The sequence below is a fragment of the Lepeophtheirus salmonis genome, chromosome 4, assembly GCF_016086655.4.
Source record: "Lepeophtheirus salmonis chromosome 4, UVic_Lsal_1.4, whole genome shotgun sequence".
NCBI classification, from domain to species: Eukaryota; Metazoa; Arthropoda; class Copepoda; order Siphonostomatoida; family Caligidae; genus Lepeophtheirus; species Lepeophtheirus salmonis.
Window position 1 is genome coordinate 44796324 of NC_052134.2, and position 26628 is coordinate 44822951.

The following is a 26628-nucleotide window of genomic DNA, read 5'->3' on the forward strand; positions in this document are numbered from 1 at the left end:
ATCAAGTCCTTGTTTTGAGTAGTATAACTTTGTGTCTTAAATTGCTTTGTTTATTTCTTTTTTTATCTATCTATATATATATAAGTACCCGTTGGGGAATTTTTTTAATTATATTACACTTGAAACTTCAAAAACATAATATATTTCGATTATCCCAACTTTTTTTTTACAATTATACAAAAATAAAAACTGACTCGAATTGGAATTGCAGTAAAGACATTTTTCCCATCTCTGTCAGAGATTATTACCGACAGGGTTTACTAGATTGCAAAACACATCCTAATTGTGACAAAGAAAAAAACATCTGATCTCAGTACTTGCCGGAAGAGCTTTTAAGATAAGTGATACTGATAATTTTTGTGAACAACATACATTGGTCAAAATATGGAGCCTATGACATATTCCAATAGGTTAGTATCAGGACTTTCCAGAGGCCAAAGATACTTCGCCCACAAGTCTACAGTTTAAGGCGAAGAAGGCTTGGATATGTGTGCCATCCTATTGGAGCACCAATTTCCCATCAGGGAAATTTGTTATCTTAATGGATAAATATTGGCAACCAACACATTCATGAAGTCAGTCAAATTGAGTCGATAACCAGTGAACATCAAAACAGTGAGTTTTCAGATCAACAGCCTTTCTATAACTTCATTGATTTTTTTTGATACAGTTGATAATATTTGAAACAGTAGAATTGGATCCATAAGCGGAATTAGAAATTTGTTCTCTGAGAAGGGGGCAAATTGTATACATTTTCATATGTACTAACAAATAAAATATGGTGACTGGAAGTTGTCCTCATATATATACGACGCGATATTTTTGACACATTTCAAAAATTTACAGAACAATGCTTAAAACCTTTAATAATTTATTAAATCAAAAAATTTAAAAAGAATTTGAAAGGTGTGGCTTCTGGATTTGAATTATACTCAAAGTAGGCACTCTTAGGGAGCGATGACCTTCTACAGCCTAGACTTGAGCCTGTTGCAGGTGCACTCAACCTTACCCTGGGCAACTTGTTGAAAATCACGATGATGCCCTGTTTAACTCAGCCATTGTGTTGCACAAAGGTCGTTTGCTGTTCCGTTCAACTGCGCCCTACAGGTAGAAGTCACGTCACAAGGATTACAGTCAGGGCTGTTGGAAGACCAGATATTGGGACTGGTCTAGTCCTCCAAGTTCTTTGACCGGCAAATCTTGGACATGTCGCCTAAAAAAAAAGGCCCTGATGGTTTTCACTGTGTTCCTCACCATGCAGAGAACCTTCATGATGTCACAGTCCTTAAAACCGGTGCGAATCATCATAACCGCTGTTATTCTTTTCCAATGGTTGGACGGGTTAAATTCGTATGATTCCATTGTTGTCAGGACCACGTGTTGTCAACTACTGACCCAATATTTTGGAAAATGCTACAGTAATTCACTGCTACCTTAATGTCATTATGTGCAATAATATTCAAAAATTATGCGTCGACCTTCTATATTATAGCATAAGAGTATCTTTACGTTCATTTTTTAGGCATAAAATGGGTCTTTCTTCGCTTGAAGTCCTTTGTAGTTCCTTTTTTACATGGAATTACTTAAAATGAGGGCATTCTAATTGAATTTGGATCTATAGGATTAATATTAAATGAATGTTGTTTTTTATTATAATAAATATCTTTTTTATCAGTTTGAGCTCCGTTATGTTGATCCTTTTTTTATCTAACGATATCTGTAAGGATGTTCCTGTGGTGCAACACAAGTTCCCTTCTTCCGTCGTGGCCCTCAACATCATCTTTGATGTATTCCTTCCGGCAGAGTCTCTAGGTGAATGGGGAGATTTACTAGGAATTCCTCAGGGATGTCATGAATCCCTCTATGAACTAAGTGGCTCTTAAGACCAAGACGACCAGGCCTGGCTGCTCGAGAATGCCCATTACAACTGGTCACTTGAATTATGGTCATCTACTCATCAGAGTGTAATCCCTTTGATTATATATCGACGAGACCTTAAAGTCAATTCGATGACTTGATTGTATGGTGTACTGATAAATTTGCATTCTAATAAAGAAGCACATATCATAAATGTATTTTAACTCGTTGCATTATTAGTGAATAGATGTATGTTAGTTGTGTAAAACTTTGGTTTGTGTAATTTGAAGTATTTCCAAGTAATTCAGTAAAACGTGTTTCAACTTTGTCAGCTTCACTCTACTCTATATAAACTAATGATGTTGAGTTTATCTTTCAGAATTAGTAGATAATAGGACTCTATTTCATATATTAGGATTATTTTTACTTAATAACGCAATAAATTAATCTTATTGGATATATTTTCTTTTAAATGGTACTATTTACATTCAGAATATATCTTCTTGTGTTCATGAACGCAACGTGTTCCTAGTCCGCTGTAATTAAAGCATGGATTCGTAAACTTTTGATGTATATATCAGCTATACCATTGGCTATTCTAAGTATTGATGATTTTTTTCGACCTTTAATTAAATAAGAATTACTATCCCATAAGGATGGAGCTTCACGAGGAAAATAATCATCAATTTTAAAACCGGAGAACAGTGTCATGCTTTTGACCGATATGAATTAACTTATTTTTTAATTTGAAATCAAATTTCATATAATGATAGACGATTTGTTAATGAAACAATAAATAAAGTTATCCCTAAATTTAAAAACTTTCACGTACCAAACAAAGAACCATCAAATGCTCCATTTGATGCAACATATATTTTGCCTTGTCCCAAGATATTTTCATTAGTCAAATTTATGACCATTTTTTCTTTAGCTTATTGATCGACATCATCATTGAAGAATGAAAGGGCAGCTTCATTAGACAAATACCATAAATGATCACTAAGTTTCTTTCAGGCAGCTTTTGATATTGTTTTGTCTATTTTTTGCAGGCTTTTTTTAAATGTGCTTTGAATGTTAAAATACAAGGCTTAAAAAGTATTGTAACAATAAATAAACATAAATCCAATAACGTATTATATTGTCTTTATTTATCTTCATCTAGGAAATTAATAAAGATATTTTCAGAGAGTATATTACTTTTGCCATCCAACGAGCTAATTTTTTTTTATCATTGTCTCGACCTAAAAATAGGATAAAGTAATATAGTTCTATGAGCTCCATCTAATCATTTATCACAGTTTCTTTTTATAGCTCACTGCGATGATATTCTTATAAATCTGCAATTTCCGAAAATGATAAGTTACTTTTTTACTAATGACTTAAAGGAGTCTATTATGAATGATTCTATATTTTTCGAATAATGTTTTAATTTTTGAAAGGGAGGAATATTTGGATTTACTGTACATATTTTATTTTCATTTCAAAAACTATTTTAAAATCAGTTCATGAAGATGATGACAACAAGTAAATAAAAGCATTTCTCTTTCAAATTTTTCCTCTAGTTGGATAATGGTACGATTAATACGACCAGTCTTTTAAGTTATTTTATCACAGCTGATAACTTGCACATTTTCTTTGAGTTCCCAGTCAAGGAATGCTTTCCATATGTAAAGAAAATTGGTAAAATTTCTTCTTTCATCTTCCAGTTATTCAAAGCAGGCAGTAATTTTCCATCCCAAAGTACGTAAAGCTACAACATCTTGCTCTTTATTTTTAAAATCTATTTTTATGGTGTTCGCCCCATCTTTTCTTTGGATAGAATAATTATTAATAAATATTCAACATCATTTTTCGGGTTATCATTTCATGTGAAATTAGTATGAACTTGTTTAGATACAAATCAGAAAAAAAGTAAAACAGAATGTATATTATCTTGGAGCTCCTAGTATATATTTGCCTTTGAAGTTAAAATCAAACAAGGCCACGACATTTCTCTATATTGAAATTTAAAATGTAATATGTAAAAACCTCACTTCCAAATATACTAAGACTTGTTAGAATACTATTATGATGAATAAAAAAGGAATTATTTATCAATTCTGAAAGATAAACTCAACATCATTACTTTATATAGAAAAGGGTGGAACTGAGAAAGTTGAAACACAATTTAATCAATTACTTGTGTAAAACTTTGAATTTGAATTTGAAGTATCTCCAACAGGCATACATCTACTTACTAATAGCGAAACGAGTTAAAATATATTTTTGTGTAACCTTTATTTGAATGCAAATTTCTCGGTCCACCCAACAATCAAGTCAAGCTATCGTCGGCACCTCTCATTGTTGTCTTAAACAGATTTTTTTTTTTTTCATATTTGAGTAGCTGAGATCGAATAGAGAATAAATGGGGGGGGAGGGGGGTATGCATTTCAAATTTTTTAGAAAAAAATTTATGTTATATGTCTTGTGGCCTCCTAATGTTCATATAGTAAATCTAAAGGGTAAGAGAGGCTGGCACTCACCCCTTCCACAAACTGCACCTATGTATTGACCCTCCTAATTGCGTAGAAATCTCTATGGGTGTTTTGTATAATATCTAAAAAGTTTGTGGATTGGAATTAGCTTATCAATTTCGAAAACCATTTTCTCCATAAAGTTATTTTCTAAGACTTTGGTTATTTATATAATATTTAAATCATCATAAAAAATAAATATAATCCTGTTAATCCTTGTACCTAAAATATATTTTAGTAAATATGAATGTTTGGTTCCAAAACTTTAACGTCCCTTACGTTCCTTCCTAAATCCTTAGAACGTACCCTTATAGGACGCAAGAGCCACATATATTTAATTATGAATCTAAGTGACGTCATAGTTTTCAGTCAGAATTACCTATAGAACGTCTTGGACGTTGAAGCCGAGATCAATAAACTGGTTTGAAACCCTAGCGGATGAGTTTATTGTGTTAGAAATTGACTGGTAAAGTAATATCTCTTACCAAGTTGTTGGTAACCATTATGACTTAATTAATGAAACGTCGAGAAATAAGAATCATCGACAAGAAGTCTCTTGACTGCGGCCTCGTGTTGGATGTATCCCCGAGTTTTTTCTTGGAAAGTACAAATATTTATTTTACAAAGAAAAAGGCCCGCAAATTTATCTTTGACCAGCAACCACCACTCACGCAAAAACTGGATTTGTCCTTTAATCATGTGTCGATTCAACTTTACCCAACTGGACATTTTTCAAGAACTCATAGTAGACCGTTTTCGTTTGTGGTTCAGTATGGTTAATATCAGTCATTTTGGGGGCCCAAACAACCATGTTTTATAAAAATAAAGAACTATTTTTCATTAATATTAAAGAAAATAGTCAATTATTGAATGTCAAAATTGGACCAACAAATAAAAGGAATTTAATCTTACCGTCCATCAAAAATATATCCCTCTATTACAAAATTTTATATTATAATATCTGACCCTAAAATTTATTAAAAATATGTTATTACATTTTTATACTCTCTTATTTCCATATTGTCTATAAATTAAACTATTAAAATGGAAATCATAAGATATTTTCTTTTATTACTCTACAATTAATCGTCTTAGTTTATCCAAAAAGTAAAAAAATAAACTTATAAATCTATCTGTTTAAAATGATTTTTAGTATACATATATGTTATCCATTACTTCAATCTAATTCAAATATCAGTATTTATCATTGACATCAAGTAGTATTCAATGCAAGTGTCAAGTTTTTTTAAAAACCATAAATCCATTTGATCGAGTTTCATTAATATTTAGTGGATATATGTCCATTTTATCAAGTAAAAATTTCAACTTTGAGTCCCCCAGATGGTATCTCTTTCAACTATGATGCAATTTATATCGTTAGTGAAAAGATTCTATAGGATACGGAACAGATTTTAAGCTCCACATTAAGGACTGATGCAATCCTATCAGTAAGTGTTTAAGAAAATGAACGCACCTGGTAGGTTAAGCTAATTAACTGTTGTAGATCCTTTCATTGTATAATTTTTTATTTTAAATAACAAACTTTTTATAATAATCATAAATATAAATAAATAATAAGTTATTAATAATGATCTGGCAATAGTTAACAAGAGCAGTAATGATATGAATTATAGATGCCTGTTTTGTTGTTATAAAACAAAAAAAAACATTGATATGTGTGTGACAGTAACAAGAACAACTTCACAAAATATATAAATAACTTAATTATACGAAATAAATAAAATACTTCAGATGTACAGAGAGAGATATAATACATTATAGCATAAAAAAATGTAATACTTATAACAATGTAATTAATTAATAGTGTGTTAAGCTTCTATTTATGGGGAGAAGGAGTAAGTTATATCAACATGGATGAATGCATATTCATACAGTCCACAAGTATATTATGTAGTGGATAACTGGGTGTGACATTCAATCATCGTCATGTATCACAGCACGGCTTGTAAGCTTTAATTAAAAAATAAATACTAGTGTAGGTATGTGGTGGTAGTGTTCATTGAAAAGATCAACAGCCAACCAAGCGTCTCAAAGATGAATCAATATAATATTATGCATGCAAATTGTAGGTATGATTTGTTGTAGTTTGTAGAGTGATCCCTGTTTCCCTAGGAGCGCATTAGCAAAGGCCCATTTTGAATTTGACGATTTCCACCTCTGGAGCTGTCGTAATGAGTACGATTAAAGGCAGTTACTCTCCCAAATTCTGGAAAAAAAAAATGAAGTTATAAACGTATTAAGACATTGTGTACGTGCTGGTTTTAAAAAGGAGAGGGGGCATTTGGGCCACTTTTAAATCTCTATAGGTGGAGTTTGCAGGAGGCCCGGTTATCAGGCCCTTAACCTTGAAAAGGTACTATATTTTATATACTTAGTATAATGTGTCCAAATTAATCGTGAACGAATTTTTCCAACCTCAACTTTCTCAAAATCCTCATTAAATGCAACTAGTCAGATAATGAGACTTTATATATTTATTTAATGTTATATAAACAATTAAATATCAAAGTGACCATCCTTTACCTTCACCATGGCCTCGATCCTAGGTCAGAAGGCTTTGTAGCTCTTCTTCACTTATTTATTCCGACATCCCAGATACCACAGTAAAGGGGTTTGTAGTCTGGGAAGGACGGTAGCCTCAACCACCCAAGTTGTATTTTTTGCAAATTTTAAGCGGTATAGGTCTTGTGGCCAGGGTGGGGTAGAACCTTGCAGGAAAACATAGTTCCCTTGAGGTAGTTGGCCTTCAATCAGGGAAAGACCGCTGTCTCTATGGGCTCCAGGTACGCGTTCACGCCGATCTAGAGGCTCTTTGGAAACCAAGAAGTTCAAAAAGACCGCTGTCCATTTCCAGTTTTGCCCAACAACTCCGGGCTTCCTTTCTTGTTGTCATCCTTCAGCTTTTAAAAATTGGTAATGAGACCCTTGGGGACGATGTAGGAGATCTTTTCATAACTCATTATTGCGTCAATAAGCTCTGACACATGAATTCTTTTGGCCTCCATCTCAGTTGTCCGTGGTCTGATGATGAAATTAGTTTCACAAGATTTTTTTGTTTTAATTGGACTAATGGTTGATATTATGGAGGAAAAATAGTTAAATTATTGAGTGAGTCAATAAAATCTTTCCAAAGTTGCATTCACGATTGTCTAGGATAAAAAAAATAATTCAAACTCTTACCCCCCTATAAAAAAATTCCCCCTCCATGTCGTAAAAATTTAAAACTCCAATTGTTTAGTAATATCCATCAAATATTACAAGAAAATCTGTCAAAAATCTCGATTTTTTTTTTTTGTAAAAAAGAGGTGTCAATCCTTTTATTCAAAAGAAGTAGTTCTAAATAGTTTCTTAAATGAGATTGAAATTGTCACTTCAATATATAAAAATTATAAAAGAGTCAACACACTCCTCCCCCTCACAGGAAAACCGGTCATACATTGATTATATTGTGTACATACTTTGTTTCTCTTTGTTGAGAGCAGATGATGACTTGAGATTCCTTTCGTCACTTGAATAAGGAGACAAACTCCTTAATTGGTACCAAGTAGTTTTTTCATCCAATAGTGAAGATTCTAGGTAGGAAAAATAAAGAAGAAGTAAGGTATATTATTATAAAAAAGTCAATCTACCAGATAAGTCCAATAGAACTTCTCCTAAAAACTCGTTTTGCTCATGTCGATTGTAGCTCCAAGCTGTTATCTCTAAAAATTTGGTTTTTAGATATCCTAATGTTATATTTGGATAGACAAAGGTTTGGTTCCAACAGGGTGACGAAGACGCTAAAACATAGCGAGTTTTTCTCATAGAGCACACACTGAAAGGGCAGATTGAATTAGATATTTACATATTTATTAATAGGGTTGTAAATCAAATGACTTACCCGTGTGTAAAAATAACAAAAATTAAAAATTAACATGGTAACTTAGGCAAGTTAGAATAATGTTTGATTAAATTAACTATTAAGTAGCTAAGGTACAGGGGCTTCCGCAGGATTTTAATTTGGGGCAAAATATATAAAAAATTATATTTTTTGGGAAAAAATATAAATTCATATTTAAAATATGAAATTTTTTTCAATAATGCACAGCTTGCCACAAAAAATTAAATGTTTCTGAAAAAAAAATTTTACATTGAATTTTTTCGTAAACAATTTCAAAAATCCATAGTTTTTCTCAAAAAATTGCAAAAATACACAGCTGTCCACAAAAAAGTTATAACTTTTTTTATTTAAGAAATTTCAAAAATTAAATTTTTTGTAAAAATAATCTAAAAAATCCATAGCTATTATGAAAAAATTAATTTTTTTCGAAGAGAGTTTCATAAATCTATAGCTGTTCCCAAAAATTAAATTTTTTGTAAAAAATATTCAAATATGAAATTGTTTGGTAAAAAATATCAAAATCCAAAGCTATTCACAAAAATTAATTTAAAAAAAAAATAAGAAATTAAAGTTTAAATTTTTAATTTTTTGAGAAATTTTTTGAAAAACTTAATAAAACTTTATATATTAAATTTTTTAGTAAAAAAATGAATTACTCTGATGCCAATCCTTAATTCTAGTCAGACGATAAGTATAATGGTGACTTAGACGTATAACTCACCAACAAATCCTTAGTGTTACTCTCTGTCTTTCTTGAGCACACGCACTAATGATTAGTTTAATTGCTAGATTTTTTCTACTCTAGAATTATGATAATATCTTTGAAAAATCAAACAAAACTTTTCAGATTGTCAACTATAAAAAAAAATAGCACACGTTTTAGGTCATACTTACTAGAACTCTTTTTATTAATATCTTTATTGAATATACTTATTATGGGATGTAATTCCTAAGAATTTTTAATGTACGAGTTTTTGTTGTTCATAGATACTTCAACAGAGCTTTATTTTATTTTCTAAAGCTGTTATCAATATTTTTCATTCTTAATTAAAGAACATTTAAGTATGAAGTCTAACCCCGCGTGTGTGTCTTTATTTATTCAGTCCAGTTCAGTCCGATTTTTAGGTCTGCCGATCCTCCAATTCGATTAAACAAAGAAGGAATTAAGTTGAGTAACGTCAGTAATTACCAAACTTTACATGTTTTTTTTGGACTGATATACAGGACTGAACTGGAAGGGACTACTGTCTTCAGTCCTTAATACAGACAGCCACAACATTAGTCCTTAGAATGACTAAAAGTAAAGCAGAAGATTTGTTGGGGAGGGGGGTTATAAGTGTAAGATCTTCTTAGGCTGAGAGAAAAATTGAGGATCGAAAACGGAGTAATTTCCTCCTATTTTCTTGCTTGATACAGAGTTGGGTTTGAGTTCATTTTTTCCCTTTCATAGTTACAGCTAATCTAATAAAATTGTCATCACAGCTAAGCTTTTTTTCTCACAAATATTATTTGAATTATCCAAGTTACCATTTTAATATTTGAGGTCATTTTTAGTTACAGAAAATGTACACGTTTACGATTAACAACTCTAATTATGAACATACCTCTTAGTAGGAATAAGATATCCAGTGATAAAAGCATCTGGCTGTGAACTTGGGGAATAATCGACATTTCGAAGATTTTTTGCTCTGACAATTGTTACATAAAATATTTCGGCAGTGTAGTCATATGATACTTGTATCTCTACTTGTCCAAAATTAATACTATCATTTAATTTCTGTCCATGGTAACAGAGATGTTTGAATAGTAGAGAAATGATTAGTTGTATCCATATGTATCAAGTAAATGATACGTGAATAAATTATTTACCTTATCCTTATTTGAATATCTTCTACCTTTTCTAGAAGCATTTCGAACCATTAAATCGTCTTCATACGCTTTCGTTGTCGGAACATCTCCAGTTATTTGTTTGCTTGTGAATTCGCAACTCTCAATTACGTTTGGAATACCACAATTGTAGGGATTACTAAGTTCATAAAATGCATATTATGTATTTTCAATCTCATGACCACTAATTATGGAGCAAAATTTTTTACCACTGCTAATTATGCCGTATACATTTTTTACTCTTGGAAATTTTTCTGCATTACATTTTTGCCGCTTTTTTATGTAATTATATCATAGGTTCAAAATTTACTTTATCTCAGCTATAGACAAAATACAGCAAAAAACAAAAAAAAACTTCCAATTTTATTTTGTCCAATAGGTATGTTTGTCTCTAAGAAATTCTACACGTCATAGAATACCTTCATGTCATTGGGAAGAATAGGTAAAAACAAAATTTATGATTAAGGACCTTAGGGCAGTATAGATCAGAAGAAAAATATAAAAGTAAAATAGCGCATAAATAAAGCGGGAAAAGTGTTAATAAGAACAAAGGAGTCACTGATCCGGAATTATGAGTTTATTTCGAAAGGATTCATTGAGTAGTGTTGTCTTATTCATAGAAACTCCATTGATAGAAAGAAATGAATGTTTCAACAGTAAAGTCTAAATGTAAAGAGCGAACCAGTAGCATAAAGACATAAAAAGGTAGGGAATTTGTCATGCAGTGAAATTTACAAGAGGCTAAATTACTGGCGGCGAAAATGTTCGCGCCAAAATAAACTAGACCGAAAAATTCATAAATGTTATTTTTCTAAAAATATAATAGTACTGTGTCGATTCGAATTGACTTGATTCGATGATTTTTTGAGTCGAATTCCTATTTTTATTGAGTCGGCTTGATTATTATCACTAAACTTATCAAATGATTTGAGTTTCGTGTGCTGCTGTCCCTAAGTGATTTAATATATTTAAAGGCCCAATTTAGATTTTATTGATAATGAAACTGATTTAAAGCCATTTAAAGAATTTCAACTAATAAATGTAGTAGCTATTATGAAACTTTGGCACAAATTTTCGCTCAATATGATTCCTTCTTGCATCATAAGCTGCAATTTCTAAGATATATAAAGAAAATTTAGGGATTTCTGCGATTTCTATCTCCGCAATGACACTTTGACCATTAATTTTGTCCTTTTTTCTTTTCTACCTTGTAGGAATCTATCCAATAGTACTGGAATCACAGGCGCAATTAGCTCTGCCCAATTTTGAAGAATGTATATAACAATCACAATTAAAAATCCTATTTTCTAAAAATTGAAGTTAATTTCAAATTTGTCAAAAAGCAAATTTGCCCAGCTTTCCTTCCCCCTTAAAAATATCCTTATTGATAAATATATTTATTTAAATAACTATCCTCAATAAACTCATTGTTCATCTATAATCTAAACAATATTGTAGGAATAAAACAGTCAATATATAGTAGAAATGATTTTATATAAATAAATGGGCAGCAGGCCTGTGTAGCTATTTAACTTTTTTATACTTCTTTTTTTCCTTTTCTATTTTATCGATTAGGCTCCACTCAAGTCAACGTACACTAAAATGTAAAAAAATAAAAATATTACCTCAGCATTGTCAATTCAATTTCTTCAGATCCATCACCATAAGAGTCCAATAGAACCCTTTTAGCTTTTGCATCATTACTCGGAGAAATTGAAAAACCATTAATTTCCACGAGATAATCCCCAATGTATAAATCATTTGCAGACAAGTCATGACCTTGAGTTCCAAGTTTTAATTTAGTAACAACGTAGTAACCTTCATCTGTTGTTGTTGAGAGACGCTTTTGCAAACAAATTCCAAACATTTCTAATGACATTTTTAAACAAAGATTATGGATAATTAATTATTAAACTAAGGCTAATTGAATATAAATATATGTTCCTTGTCAACATAAAAACAATCTTGAATAATAAACATGGAAATCTATAACTTGTATACCGTGTGGTACATTGAAATATGAACACTTACCAACTTAATAATTGATAGAGGGGAGTCATATTTCATATTTCGATATAAAACAATTAGTTATAATAGAAAAAAAAAGCGTCCAAGCCGAGAAAATAACACTTGAACGTTATCGATTAATTTCCAATCACTCACTCACTCAAAGCAGTTGGAGACTCAATACCACTGCTTTGCCGTCAGCAAGTCTAAAACCTTGGAGAGGAAGAAGGGTTCTGTCAAAAAAAGACTAAACTGGACCCAGAGGCGTTAAAGAAAACAGCCCAGGCCAATGCCCTAAAGTCCATGGGAGACAATGCAAGAGATTTCGGCATTACGTACCAGACTGTCTATACAGCTATCAAAAAAGGGGATGGAAAGAACCTTTTGAGGGTGGAGGGACCACTTTTGACACCAGCAATAAAATAAACCCATTTTTTACATTACAAGACTTGCATGATTATTTTAAAATCTTTTTTGACTCTTTTAGCCCTCTACAGCCTTGATGCCAATAACCTCAACTACACCTTTGGATTGAGGGGAAGGCCTGCAGTGTCCGTCATCCAAACACCGATGCTCTCAAATGCACTATCAGCCAGTACTGGGACCTCATGACAGAGGACTACATCTGCAACGGGTGTCAGGCCTTCCGCTTGGAAGCCATCATTACCGCTAAGAACAGCTACATTAATGATTAAGTGATCTCAGACACACATCTATTTATAGCATTAATTTAGTTGAAATTTTAATGTTAATTAATAAATTATATGTTGTTGAATTTTAAAATTCAAAATGTTCTGATTTTAATAGACCGCTTGGTATAGCATCAGTATATATATGCATTTGGATGAATATTTGATTATCAATATATCACTAACAAAAGCCATGATCGCAAGTATAATACAAAATTTAAACGCCATCATTTAGCTAAGTAAAACTTTTCTTATATATATTTTTTTGATTAAGTTGTAGAGCAGGAACTTATTTTTTTCCTTAAAATTTTCAAGGTATATGTTTTTAAATTTAATAATAAAATTTAACCATGCAAAGGTAATTTTAAAAACACGCAATCTGTAGAGTAGAAAGTTCATATAATTAAAAATGATGGTGTTAGTTATAAAAATCAGTACTTCAATTAAACTGTATTTTTTTTACATTGATTATACTTTCATATTCTACGAAACCTTTTTAAAAAAAATATATATATGATGTTAAGATTTTTATAAATCTCACAATAATTTATCACAAGCGCGTTGTTGACTGAGTTACGTCGCTCCATTCAGTATTTTTTGCTCAACGTTAGTAAGTAGATATTAGGGGCAAGAACAAGTCGTTATACAGTAATGATGTAAATCTGTGTGTTTTTTTAGATGGCCTTTTAATCTGGAGTATAAAAAAATAAATTTTCTTTTCCTTAGTATGTAGATGTCATTATTGTTTAATTCCTGAGTAGTGAAAATACTTTCCTAAATAGATAAAATTATATTCAAAACCTGATTTAACATTCGAGTGTGCTCATAAAAGACGGAGCATAGCCCTGAGGTTGTTGCGTAGTTATAATTGCCAGTCCTTGTTGGAGTAGAATTGGGGATTGACATCAGAGTAATTCTAGCAAATGTCCTATTGTATATCCTTTTCTCCTTCCTCTCATGTCACAGCTGGTTGTTACTAATCGAATGAAACGTCTTGAGAATTATTCTTTCTCTCCTCAGGGGTACCATGTGGATTTTCGGTTTCTTTTTTAACATACCCATTCTACACATTTTCATAATTAGTCCCAAGTCTATGCTCACAAGTCTAAGTCATACAATATTTTTATCTAGTAACGTTACTTTTCCCTTTTTCTTTTTAAAGCTCTTCTTCAATTCCGAATAAAATTATTATTGTGTCCAAGTCGAGTCACATGTCTAATCCATCGAGTTGAAATCATGTCTTGAGCCTTTGATTGTGAGAGCAAGTCTAATGAAAAGTCTTCGAAATATGGACTCATTTTTAAGTCAAGTCTAAGTACTATCTCTGACAAATATCAATTTACAAGCTTTCAAATACTTTGTTTAACTAGATGATAGAGTTGAGCATTGAATTGTTTATAGGGTTAGTTTCTTTTTTTTTCATACGTAGAGATAAACAACCCCTGTAATCTTTATGCCATATTGCGTTCAATTATGGCAATATATTCAAATTAACGGAATTAATTGATTTATTATTGAATGTTAGGTGTAGTTAGGAGTCTTCCTTTGTCTTTGATATGGTCTTGCTAATAAAATAAAACATCATAATTTTCGTTAAATGATTATTTTTGTCTACTTTTTAGTGCAATTTCCGGTGACTCTGTCAGATTTGACACAACAATGATCTCATAGAAATGTAATAATTATTTCGGGAGTACACATATATGTATAATTAAGTTTCTTTTTTTAATCCGAAAAAATATCGAGGATAGTATTTGTTTCTAATGATGGGAGGATACATTGTCAATCTTCATATAAATTTGTAAGTAATAATTGGAGAAGTGAAAATATGTCTATTTTTAAGTGTGTAAGGATACAACTGTATAATTTGCTTGTACTAGTTTATTCTACAATTTTTTTCTCGCACACTTAAAAACACACCTGCATTTTCACTTTTCTGTACATAATATTTGAGTAATTATGTAAATCCGGTATGCTTTTTATCTGGCCGCTAACTTGGATTTGGTAATCTGAAGAATCAATTTTCTTTTCCTAAGCAGTTGTCATTATTATTTAATTCCTGAGTAATGGACATCCTTTGCCCAATAGATTCAACTACATTCAAAACCTTATTGAACATCCGTTTGTGATCCTAAAAGACGGAGCATAACCCTGAGGATTTGTTGCGGATTTATAGTTATAAGTCCTTTTTGAACTCAAGGTAGAATTGGGGATCGATATCGGAGTAATTCTATCAAATGTCCGAATTATTTGATTTTCTCCTTTCTCTCTTGTAACATCTGATTGTAACTGATCTAATGAAACTTCCGGATTATTATTCTTTCGCTTCTCCAATACATTCTTCAAACTGTCAGGGTTACCATGTGGCTCTTTGGTTTATCGTGTATTTTTACATAACCAGGGAGGCAAACTTTGTGTTGGACTTTATATAAGAAGTACTTAAGTCAAAACAGATGCATTAATAAATTTATCTAAGTGTGAATACTTTGTGCTTCAAGTATTCGTTTGCTATAAAAGTTGAAGAAGAATTATGCTTCCATTAACTCCTTTTTTTCAGATTCCATCATTTCAAATATCGGAGCAAACATTGAAATTTCAATGAATTTTATGTGAGTTCGGTCTTATACGAGGTGTGTTTAAAAAGTAAGATGCCTTTATTCATTTCGCCGTCAACGTACGGTTGGTATGCTCGATTTTTTTATTTTCTTAGTTGTGCACTCGCCACAAACATATATTTACTGTGTCAGCTTTATAATATGCTTTGTTTGTTTGTGAGAGGCATAAAGTATAGAAGTCATAACTGGTGAATAATCATGGCTATATCGTTATGATATCGAAACCAAATCCCAATCGTCCCAATGGAACATCCCATTGGAGAAATGGAAAGAAAACACGGAACATGCAAAACACTTCTAACCGTTATGCTTCTCACAAACAAACTAAACAAATTAAACAGCGGAAACAGTGAATATATGTTTATGGTGAGTGTGCTAACATAAAAATATCGAGTATACTAAATGTACCTTGCCTACGAAATTTGAAAGGTCATCTTACCTTTTTTAACACAATATCAACCCACGTCTAATTCTGATGCTATCTATTTTCCTTATAAAACCTCTTTAGCCATCTTCTCCCCTACATTACCTCTCCTCTAATTTTCCTTCTTTTCTCATCCATATTTAATCTGCAAATTATTTATTAATTAATTATGGTACGTGAGAAAATATTAATTCCCTTGTGCTCTAGGGAAGTTCCATCTAAATTCTAAGCGTTTACTTGCATATTAATTTTTTGTTGTTGCAACTTGAAGAATTTTTATTCTATGTTCCTATTATTTTTCTATAAATTCAAGGAAGGAACATCTCAGTATAGAGTACATGTACGCATGAAAGACGGATTAATGATGATTTGATGTTTGGGAGTTATAAGTGTTAGTCCTAGTTGTCGGAGTAATTCCTCTAAATGTTCTTACTAGATACGAAGTAAAGTGTTCATTTTTTCTGTCTTTCAAATCTTTGTTTTAGTTAAGGAGATCAGTGAGTACCATTGGGAAAAAATATTCGTGTCGTCTTTTAAAAGTAATACAAAAAAATATTCAAAGCCGTCACATTTAACACTGTTCGTTAGACTGTCTTGTTTCCATTCATATGTCTGATGGTACATGGAACAATGTATTTTTTGTTCTCCTCTAGCTTTCCATTATCTTTAGAAGGGCAAATAAGGCCTTGTCCCCTATTCTAAATTTAGTCTACAGAACATTACAATCTTATCGAATAATAAAGAATTCATTTGATAAAAAAAAAATATCGGTTCTATAATAATAAGTATGCGTAATATGGTGCCTTAAAGCCATTTTGTCTCAAGGATATTTAGCCTTAATATATAAATAAATGAAGTTAGTACGTCGTTATTTTATAGTTTTGATTGAAATATAAATATGCATTAATGTTTTATTTTATTTCTTGAATAATCATAGAATTATGCTATAGCATCATATTATGATGATTTATTAGTCCATAAGCCTTTTCTAGTCAGAATAATTCATCTAGTCTAATGATATCTAATTAATAACGGAGAAGTGATTAGTAATTCTTCGTTTCGAATATTAGTTGTGATTATATATTTTTGTTTTTCTTATTATACTAATTTTATTACCTATTTTGTCTCTGGTTCGAATTAATTACATAGTGAAATTTGTTGGGGTATGCATTGAAATTTTTGGGGCATGATTCCATCATTTTTCCAACAGACAACAACCATTTAATAGGTTTTATATTAACACACAATACATATGTTGAATAAAATATTCCCAGGGAACATCAGTTTTAACCAAAAAAACAAAAAAAAAACACGGATAAATCTCATTTATTTATATATAAAGGAGAGACAAAATGCTTTAAGGAAAAATGTCCTGAGGAAAAACAGTTAAAAGTAAAATTACTCAGTGCCGAGTAATATATGTTATTTACCAGACTGTCACTGTAGACCTGTTTTTCTTACCTTCCATTTCTTCGATGAACGTAGTGTTGAGGGATCTACGGGTCACTCTATGTAGATAAGATAGATCTGAGAGATTTAGTTGGTACTTTTTCGTTATAAGAGGTTGTTTAGATGGATGTCTTGACCTCCCATGGTACTCGTCTTGTAGAAAGGATGTCTAAATTATCATAAAAAAAAGTGAAAAAGAAAGAAAAGATGAGGAATAGAGACAATTACTCTATTTGATATATGTTCTTGTATATAGTCTTGTGTCAATTCTTAGTTAATCGGTCCTGTCCAGTCTAAAGACCGCTCCTTCCGAGAAATCAGTACTAGAACTGATTAAAAGAAGAAGGAAAAATAAAGTAGAGTGACGTCATAAAGGACAAACTTTACGAGTAAGTTTTAGGACTAAACTTGACCGGATTGAGTCTGAACTGAACGGGACTGCAGACTTCTGTCCTAAATAAGGATCGAAACAACACTAGTTAATGTATATTTTATATGATTTGAGCCGTATTACAGGGGCTGCGCAACAGAGGGGCCATGGTAAACTAACTTTTAGAGACTTTACAATTATCTTAAAGCTAGGGTATCTATATTTTGAATTCTAAAAAAGGACATTTGGCTTAATTTGTGTCGGTTTTAGAGGGAGAGAATAAATATCTTGATATTAGGAAAATTTATGATAATTTTTGATCTTTCTAATTTCTAAGTTGACTTTAATTTTTTAAATTATTGCAGTAAGCCCTTCTTGTATATTAAATTAGGAAGGCCCACTGTCCTCTTTTTCTGGTCTTTTTACAACATGAAAATGTACTTAACTCTTAAAAAACTTTGACATTTCATGAATTTATAAATATGTCCCCTGGACTCTTGCACATTATTTAAAAAGGCTTGGGAAAGTTAGGATGGTTAATCACCCAGATAAAAAAATAAAATAATGAAAGGGTACAGTTATTGGCCCCTCACTTTCAAAAGAAGTGCGCGAAGCCTGTATAATATACAAAATATATCCAAACGTGTGTTTGTAGAATGTAAATACATTAATTTTCAAGCAAATATATATTTGAATATACTTAAATATCGATTTTAAATTTGCATTAATTTATGGCAGATGTAGTCTAATTCTTTCTTAGATATAATTTTTCCCAAAATGTTGACAAATAAAAATATGTTTATTCTCTTTAAAAAATTAAGTTATTTCGAAGTTTGCTAAGTGCCAATATGTTAAAGGCAAAAAATAATCTTGATCAATATGAGATTATAATATAAATTTTTCAAGCCCGAAAAATCAAATGATTCAGGCAAAACAACCAGAAATCCTTATACGATCCCGTATTTTTTGGAGTGCCAATAGTCTGTAATATGTCCAGACTAAGGATTCAAAAATTAGAATCCTCTTCGAGGCCGTCTAGCCTCAGTTATAAAAGTATGACAATTTTTGCACTTGGCGCCATTCAAAAGAAATGACAAAAAGCTACAAGTTGATGTTTGTTTTGTTTTTGTGAAATTAAAAATGTCCGAGCAGCAAGAAAAACGGCATAAGGCGTACGATCTCCTCCACGCACAAGTTAATTCTCCAACAAGAATACCTTCACATTCGACGCTATTTTTTACAAGAGATCGTTATTGGATGAATTCAAAGCTCAGGTCGAGGGAATCTTCTGGACCAAACATCCGGCTCAGGTAATGGCCTTCGGCGTCTTGGCGTCCGACGGCAGCAAGATGCCTCCCTACTTATTCAAGGGCAACGAGAAATTCAAGAAGGATGTATATTACAAGGTCCTCATATACCATGTCTTACCATAATTGAAGAATACGTTTCCAAGGGACAACTTACCCAAGACGGCACAACTGCACACACGTCCAAGAAGCTGCAGCATTTCTTCAGGGAGAAGATGGCTGCCTTCTGGATGGCAGACCTCTTGCCTTCATACTCACCCGACGTGTACCCCACGTACTTCGCTATTTGGTGTGTTTTGGAGGGTAAGACAAACAAGTCCTCTTGTCGATACCCTGAAGGCTGTGATCACGGAGGAGTGGAACAACTTGTCCTTGGACTTGATCAAGGCCAGCTGTAGAAAATTGTTGAATTACCAATTTTTGCTTCAAAAGTTTGCCATAAAAATGGGACAAAATAAAAAAAAGAAGTGAAAACGGCTTTTAAAATGTTTTAATTTTTGAATCCTCAACCGATATTATGATATTACAATCAAGGAACCTCGCCCATCAATTAATGCAAGTTGGAAATCGGTATTTATCTGCTAAGATTTTTTGAAAAAAAAAAAAAAATATATTCTAAAAATCTTGTTTTAAATATCCAACAAAATTTCATGGCTAACAACGAAAAAACCACTTAAATACTCCCCTTAATGTACAGCAAGTTTATGAGAGAACATGCTTTCTTTCATTTTGATGTACATGTTGTATATATATTAGTGTTGTCCCAATACCAATATTTTCGGACCAGTTCCGGTCATAAAATTTTATGTTTAAAAATATAAAACTAAAAATAGCAATTCACATGCACTTGCAGGTTTTTTTTTTGTTTTAGGCAGCTAGAGGGGTTTTCTCAGAATGACTTTCAAAAATATAAATATCGAATTTTCATTCTTTCCTTATTTATAAAAAAATTTTTTTTGGGGAGTTCAAAGCTATTAACTAAGTGATTAAACGATGACTATATAATCAATTTTTCTCCAAAATAAGGTTGGCTAAAAGAATAATCTTTGGTCACTAGGAAGTACTGAGCATGGGGAAAATATTAATATGTAACTAGAGTTGACATTTTTCTGAGGAAAAAACAAATCTTAGAAATTAGAAAAGGAAACATGGTTGTGCCATCTTTTTACCAGTAATTCATATTCTCGACCACAAAATCATACAAAAGGGAGCAAGGGTCATAAAGGAAGTAGACCCTTGTTACTATCGGCTCTATGTTATATGATTTGGGAGGGTAGGAGCGTCCTCAGAATTATATTTGTATGTATATAATTATATATATATATATTTTTTTTTTTGGGGGGGACTGGGTATGCGAAAAAAATTTCCACAAATTTCAAAATCCACAACCCTTCACATAAAATGAAATTTTTTGAGAATTTGAAAAATTAAACTTTTTAGAAATAAAATGTTATATAAAATTTTTTGGACAAAAATTTCAAAAACCTATAGAAACTTGCAAGAAATGAAACTTTTTTGGGAAAAAGTTTCAAAAATCGAACGGTGCTCACAAATAGTTATTTATAAAAAATTAAAAATTTCGGAATTTTTTTGAAAAATAAAGTTTTTTTGAAAAATGTCGAAAATCAAAAGCTATTTAGAAATTTTTTTTACTTTATTTGGATTGTTTTTTGAAGAAATTAATTTTTTGGAAATTTGCATATTAGGGGGAGGCTACATCCCCTCCAGCTAACCCCTTGAGAGAGAAAATGAATTACTGCGATAAAGAAGAGAACCTTCTACATATAAAATAGCATTAGTATAGAAAAAATATGATAATAATATCCAACTTCATATTTATTTATTTTACAGTTCATTTTAAAAATAGTTTAAACCAAAGATAGGCCAGAATACTCATTTCAGAGGGGAAACTTTATACCAATACGATCTATTAAATAATGAACAAATTAGAAAAAAGAGCCTGTGCAACAACATTTTTTCCTTTTTTTAATTGATAAACTTAGTTTTTTCCATACTAAACTGTCAACTATGACTAATCTCCTTGCATACCCCCTTTTAATTGGATGAACACGGTGTATTCTCAAAAAGAGAAGACAAAATTTGCTTACGTCATGATGTAAAATAACAAAGTAATGCCATTTGGGGTATCTCAAAATCAATATTTTCCAATTGGAAAAGTTTTCAAGTTGGGAAAACAGTCTTCTCAACACGTTGTTACATATATTGTATCTTGAAATTAGAAATTGCTCGTTGAACAAAATCGTATTTCGTTTACGGCTAGTGCGGAAAAGTTGTCCTATGGTATGCAAATTACATATGCCAAATTTCACTATCCATCGTAGGATAATGAAATTTTGCAAATGTAATCTTTAGATCGCGCACTTCGATCAAACTATGAATAAAGGTAAAATAAAATATTCTTATGCTACTTTTTGCTCCATAGCGTAACCTTTAACAACTTTTTTTTTAATATTTTTTCTAAGTTAGAATAATGTATATCATAAATCATTAATTCAAAATATTAACTAATATTGTATTTTAATCCTAATTGACGAAATAAATAACTTTGTCCTCTTTCAAACTTTGGCCTGGATGTGCTACCTAAAATTGGCATTTTAGGAAAATGAAATGTTGCATAAGTTACTTTCTGTCCACATCAAAAAATTTCCAAAGTAGGCATAATCGAAAATCGAAAATATTAAAAGAACTAAACACCCTACTATTCAACTTTATGAACGTTCATAATACTGTGTTGATTGAAAAGAAGCCGAGTGTCTGCGACAGTCTACATTTTTATCGTGTTCATATCAAGGTAATAGGCAAGTTTTTCCACTTAGTTTCATAGCTTTGGAAAGGGGTGGGAGTCTAGCTTTAAAATCGGGGAATTACGTCATCGGTAGTCCAATATTTTTTGACGCAATGGCACTGCATGTCCCAATTTACCGAACAACACTAATACATACCCAGGGGCGTCCGCAAATGGTGGTCTGGAAGGGCTGTAGCCCCCCTATTAAGGAGTTTTTTCTTTTTACTAGTTAATTTAATATTTGAGATTTACTTTTCAAAAAATTAAAAATTTGAATTTTAAATTAAAATGAATAAAATATTTCAAATTTAATTAATTTTTCAATTTTTTTCTTCAAAAAATTAAATTTTCTATGAACAGCTACAAATTTTGAAATTTGAAAAAAAAAAAATATATATTTGATATTTTTAACCAAAAAATTTAAAACATGAAATTTAATTTTTGAAATTTTTTTGAAAAATTTAATTTTTTGTGAACAGCTATTGATTTTTGAAAAAAATTCCAGAAAATTTAATTTTTGAAAAAAGCTTTATTTTTGAAATTTGTTTCCAAAAATTCAATATTTAAAATCTAATTTTTCAAATTTCCCCCCCTCCCTTTCCCTCAAAAAATAAATAAATATATATATTGACTACTTTGGACGCCCCTGATACCTATAATCAAGACTCCAGAGTCTATTCAAATAATAAATACATATTACATATATTACATAAATTGACTACTTAAGCATGAAATAAAATAAGAAATTATTCGCACAGATTTTTGCTTCATTGTATGTACCCTGCTACAATGTGTATAAAACATAATACTAATATATAACATGATCTCTAAAAATAAAAAGTAGAGAGCGAACGATCAACATTCAATTACAGGTGAAAAATACATAATAACTAAACATGAATGTTGTACCTAAACATACGAGCACGTTAGAAAACGTTTTTACAAAATACTTTATTGGAATAAAACCATGAGAGAACGCCATATATTCGTTAATTCTGCTTAAACTTATACCTAGAATTCCAAAAATACATTTGTGTATATCAACCCTACGTCTTAAACGTAACACTTTATAAAAATTAAAAAAAAAAATTCAAATTTTTTTATGAATAAGATAATTAAAGAGGACCTTTCTTCATATTCTGATTCAATATGACCACATTCAGCATGGCACGGAACTTCCCGTAGTAGTTGGCACATAACTTAACTCCATGTTGGATCAAGCGCCGATGATGGTAGTCTTCAGCTGGTCCTTGATAGGATCCCTAATAGCTTCCATTTAAAACGACCGAGTCGAGTGAGGGCGTCTCTAATTATGTATGATAAAATGATGACGAGGCAAAATTAGATCCCGGACTACCCTGAATTTATATTATGATTGTAACGACGGGGGGAGTACAATTATTTAAAGAAAATACGTAAAAGTTCTTCTACTACTCTAATCAGTATTTTTATTATTGATTGTGTCAACAATAAGTACAATAGAATCCAGTTAAGGTGGTGTTAACGCCTCAAATATTTGATTATAGTAATCATTTATGGAAGTCCTAAATTAGTTATAATAAACTATATAATTAATTCCATAAGGCGGATATTTTTAATATACATATTTTGTCAGCCCCTTGAGATCCGGCTCAAGTGGATTCTAGTTTTTCCTATAGAATTGAAGAGGTGTTTTCTCACCTTGCTACACTTACTATCAAATTTTGGATTTTTTAAAATTAGAATCCTCGCCTTTATCTATGAATAAAAATGTTTATTGTCTTTACAAACAAGTATAAATTGAGGATTTTAAAGTTTACGGTTCCAATTAGGATTTTTTAAAATACCAAAGTAACGAACGGACTGTTATTGCTGATATTTATATAAAAATAAAACTCGCTTAAATTAGATTTGTAATTATTCATAAAAAAAAAATGATATTATCATTTTGGAACACTTGTAGATCCTAAAAAAGAAATTCGCATTGTATTTTGTTTAATGACATATTGAAGTTACATTCACGAAGTTTTTGAACTAAAACATTGTCAAACTTCTCAAATTTAACATTTTTAAACTAATATATGAAATATGTTACGTGTGGCGTTATAAGTTTACTTTCGGAGCTTTTAAAGCATAACATTCGGTCATATTTCTACAGAAATATGTTTATTTTTTGTCAAAATACAAAAGTGTTCTATATTTAGATTTCATTTATTTGTTGACCAATTATGCCATTGTGTTGTCATAATTTAAATTTTAACTCGATTTATAATTTTAAACATTTGTCAACAAATGAATGAAATAAAAAATACATTTGTATTCATTTATAGACAACCCCCTTGCATTTTTACTTTATAAAATGTTTTAGTGAATTGATATGAGGAAATTAAACTAAATGAAAAGTTTTAACAGAAAAGTTACTATTTATGCATAATTAACCATTAATGGTGTTCTCTTATAATTTTATTTCAGTGATGTATTTTTTAAACATATATAGTAGGACTTGATTTTTGAGGCGGTTATCGATTATTCGGGGGGAAAAACGACCCATAATTTATTCTCCTTTCAAATTTATACTTAAAATCTCAGTTAGTATAAACACACAAAAATCCAATCAGGACCATTAAAATCGGAAACAGAGGGGTATTCCCTTCCCTCTCAATATTTGAAACGTAATTAATTTCTACATTTGACATGCCTTTGGCAAAAAATATATAGTACTTCACTAAAGAATTGAGAGCTTCTAGTGGTCTTGTTTATCCATTGGTTTTCGAACTGGAAGCTGTTTTACTCAATTTGGTGTAAATGTGGCAATTTGAGGTATATAAATTTTTAGATTTTTTTATTTTAACTAAAATAAATCCTCAATTAATTAAAAAAATAAATCATGAAAACAATTAAACATGTCATTTGCCTTAAAATACAAATATTGATTGTCAGGAACAAAAAAAATTAGGAAGAAGAATTTTTTTAACTTTGAAAAATAGAGAGGAAATAATTTCTTTAAAAAAAAAAAAAAAAAAATATTGATTAGTTACACGGTGAGGGAATTTTTTGATTGTTTCTTCAGTCACAAAACTGACGAAAAAGTATATCATTCAGATCGTTAATCGAGATAACAAGGAAATTATATCTATTTTTTTGAAAAATACAAATGAATAGGAGGGTAACTGTGGTAATATGAGACACCTTTTCAAAGTCATCTATATTTTTTTATCTATTATATTCATGTAGTTAGAACTTTCACAATAGATGTACCTTCATATTGAGGATTAAAAATTCTAAGCACTTCTCTGTAACACAATAAAAGTCAGAGGTGTTTTTTTTTGTCCCATTTTAGCCCATGCTTAGAGTAATACGGGCCATCAAAGTTGCATAAGCATAAATAAACTAAATTTATTTATTGCTTTTATTTAGGTATTAATTAGATAATATGGTATTAACAGTATTATATGATTAATAAAATGACATTGAAAGCATGTGGGTAACAAGTGTTTGACGGGCTTGATATGCACCTACACTTCTTATTTTGCAAAGTTTGACAAATCTATGTCCTAGTTCAAAGTTGTGCCAGCGCTAAATTGAGGATTGAGGAGCCTCATGAACATATCAGAAACATCCACAAAGCCATGGTCAATATTATTCTAATAAGTCTGTCTCTTATTAGCCACAGAACCTTTTTTATATATTTTATTATGTTACTAAAAATGTATCAACTTGGAAACTAATGGTTATTATTACATAATTCTTCACATTGTATTGTATTTACTATTTTATTTTTGTTTGCACCAAAATTTTAAGCCACTTATATAGTGCAATTAAAAGCAATTGTGAAAAAAGAAGTACAATAATAAATACAAACTTTCTTCACATGATGTGCACAATTATGTTGAGTGCAACATGGCTGAAAGATTATGTCATTTATTGTCACATATCAAAACCAAGTAACTATGGAATGAATGGTAAAGTGTATATTAGGGATTCTCATATTACCAAGGGGCCCATATTATCCCCATGTATCTATACGTAGCTAAATTTAAGAAATATTAATTTACCATAAAAACCAGCTCAATATACCCGATATAGTATTAATTTAATTACAGCCAAATCTTTATTAAATGGCCAGGCAGGGGACACCAAAAAATGAGTGATCAATTGATTAGTCCAAGTGACCTCATGAACCAAGTTTCCTACTTTGTAAAAATTCTAAATTTGAAACTTGAATATGACTGCTTAGTACGGTGTCAAGCTACTGTGAGTCTTTACAAGACGACGAACTCTCCAAAAGATCAGATTTATTGACGTCAAGTAACAATTGCATTGTTCAGCAGAGGCTACTGAGGGAATTTGTCTTCCAACAATTGGATGCAATGCTTCTCTAGTTGTCGGAGTAAATATAAAGGCACGCATATCTGTTTGGTAATGAATAAATATTCCATGATACCCTTGGAATTGATATTATTTAGAAGCATGAAAGTTTTAGTTATTTATTCTTTAAAAAATATGATTATTTAGTCTAACTTTCTTAGTTTATAACTCTAACTTGATTTTTTTGATTGTTTCAATTGTCCAAGTTTTGCATAAACTACTGACTAGTGTAATCGTTAACTATATTCAAACCACAGCAGTTGGTATGTTGAATTAAATTGAGGAGAGGCTTAATCCAACAAGCGTTTTGTAGTTGAACAAAAAGTGTTGCAACTATCCTCCCACCTAAACATATTTCCGTACATTTTGACGTTGTTGTAGCGTTACTGTAATGTTTTAAGCCATTGTTCAAATAATTTCTTGTTTAAATACTAAATATACAAAGGTAATTATTTG

At 30.9% G+C, this 26628-nt stretch overlaps 1 protein-coding gene across 46 annotated transcripts in view; it reads right to left on the reverse strand.

Moving 5' to 3' along the window:
• Positions 1 to 5878: 5878 nt before the first annotated feature.
• LOC121116051 (uncharacterized) overlaps positions 5879 to 26628 on the reverse strand; it is a 222217-nt gene continuing 201467 nt past the window's right edge. For 45 of the 46 annotated variants that reach the window (XM_071887962.1, XM_071887954.1, XM_040710251.2 and 42 more), the window contains 7 exons: positions 17355 to 17511; positions 11784 to 12027; positions 10141 to 10297; positions 9876 to 10048; positions 8021 to 8205; positions 7850 to 7963; positions 5879 to 6597 (listed from right to left, as the gene is read on the reverse strand). In XM_071887962.1, the coding sequence (XP_071744063.1) occupies positions 6500 to 6597; positions 7850 to 7963; positions 8021 to 8205; positions 9876 to 10048; positions 10141 to 10297; positions 11784 to 12027; positions 17355 to 17511 (1128 nt within the window). In that variant the 3' untranslated portion in view covers positions 5879 to 6499. Of the gene's footprint in view, positions 6598 to 7849; positions 7964 to 8020; positions 8206 to 9875; positions 10049 to 10140; positions 10298 to 11783; positions 12028 to 17354; positions 17512 to 26628 lie in introns of those variants that run through there. The other variant, XR_005863752.2, reaches the window with a different exon arrangement.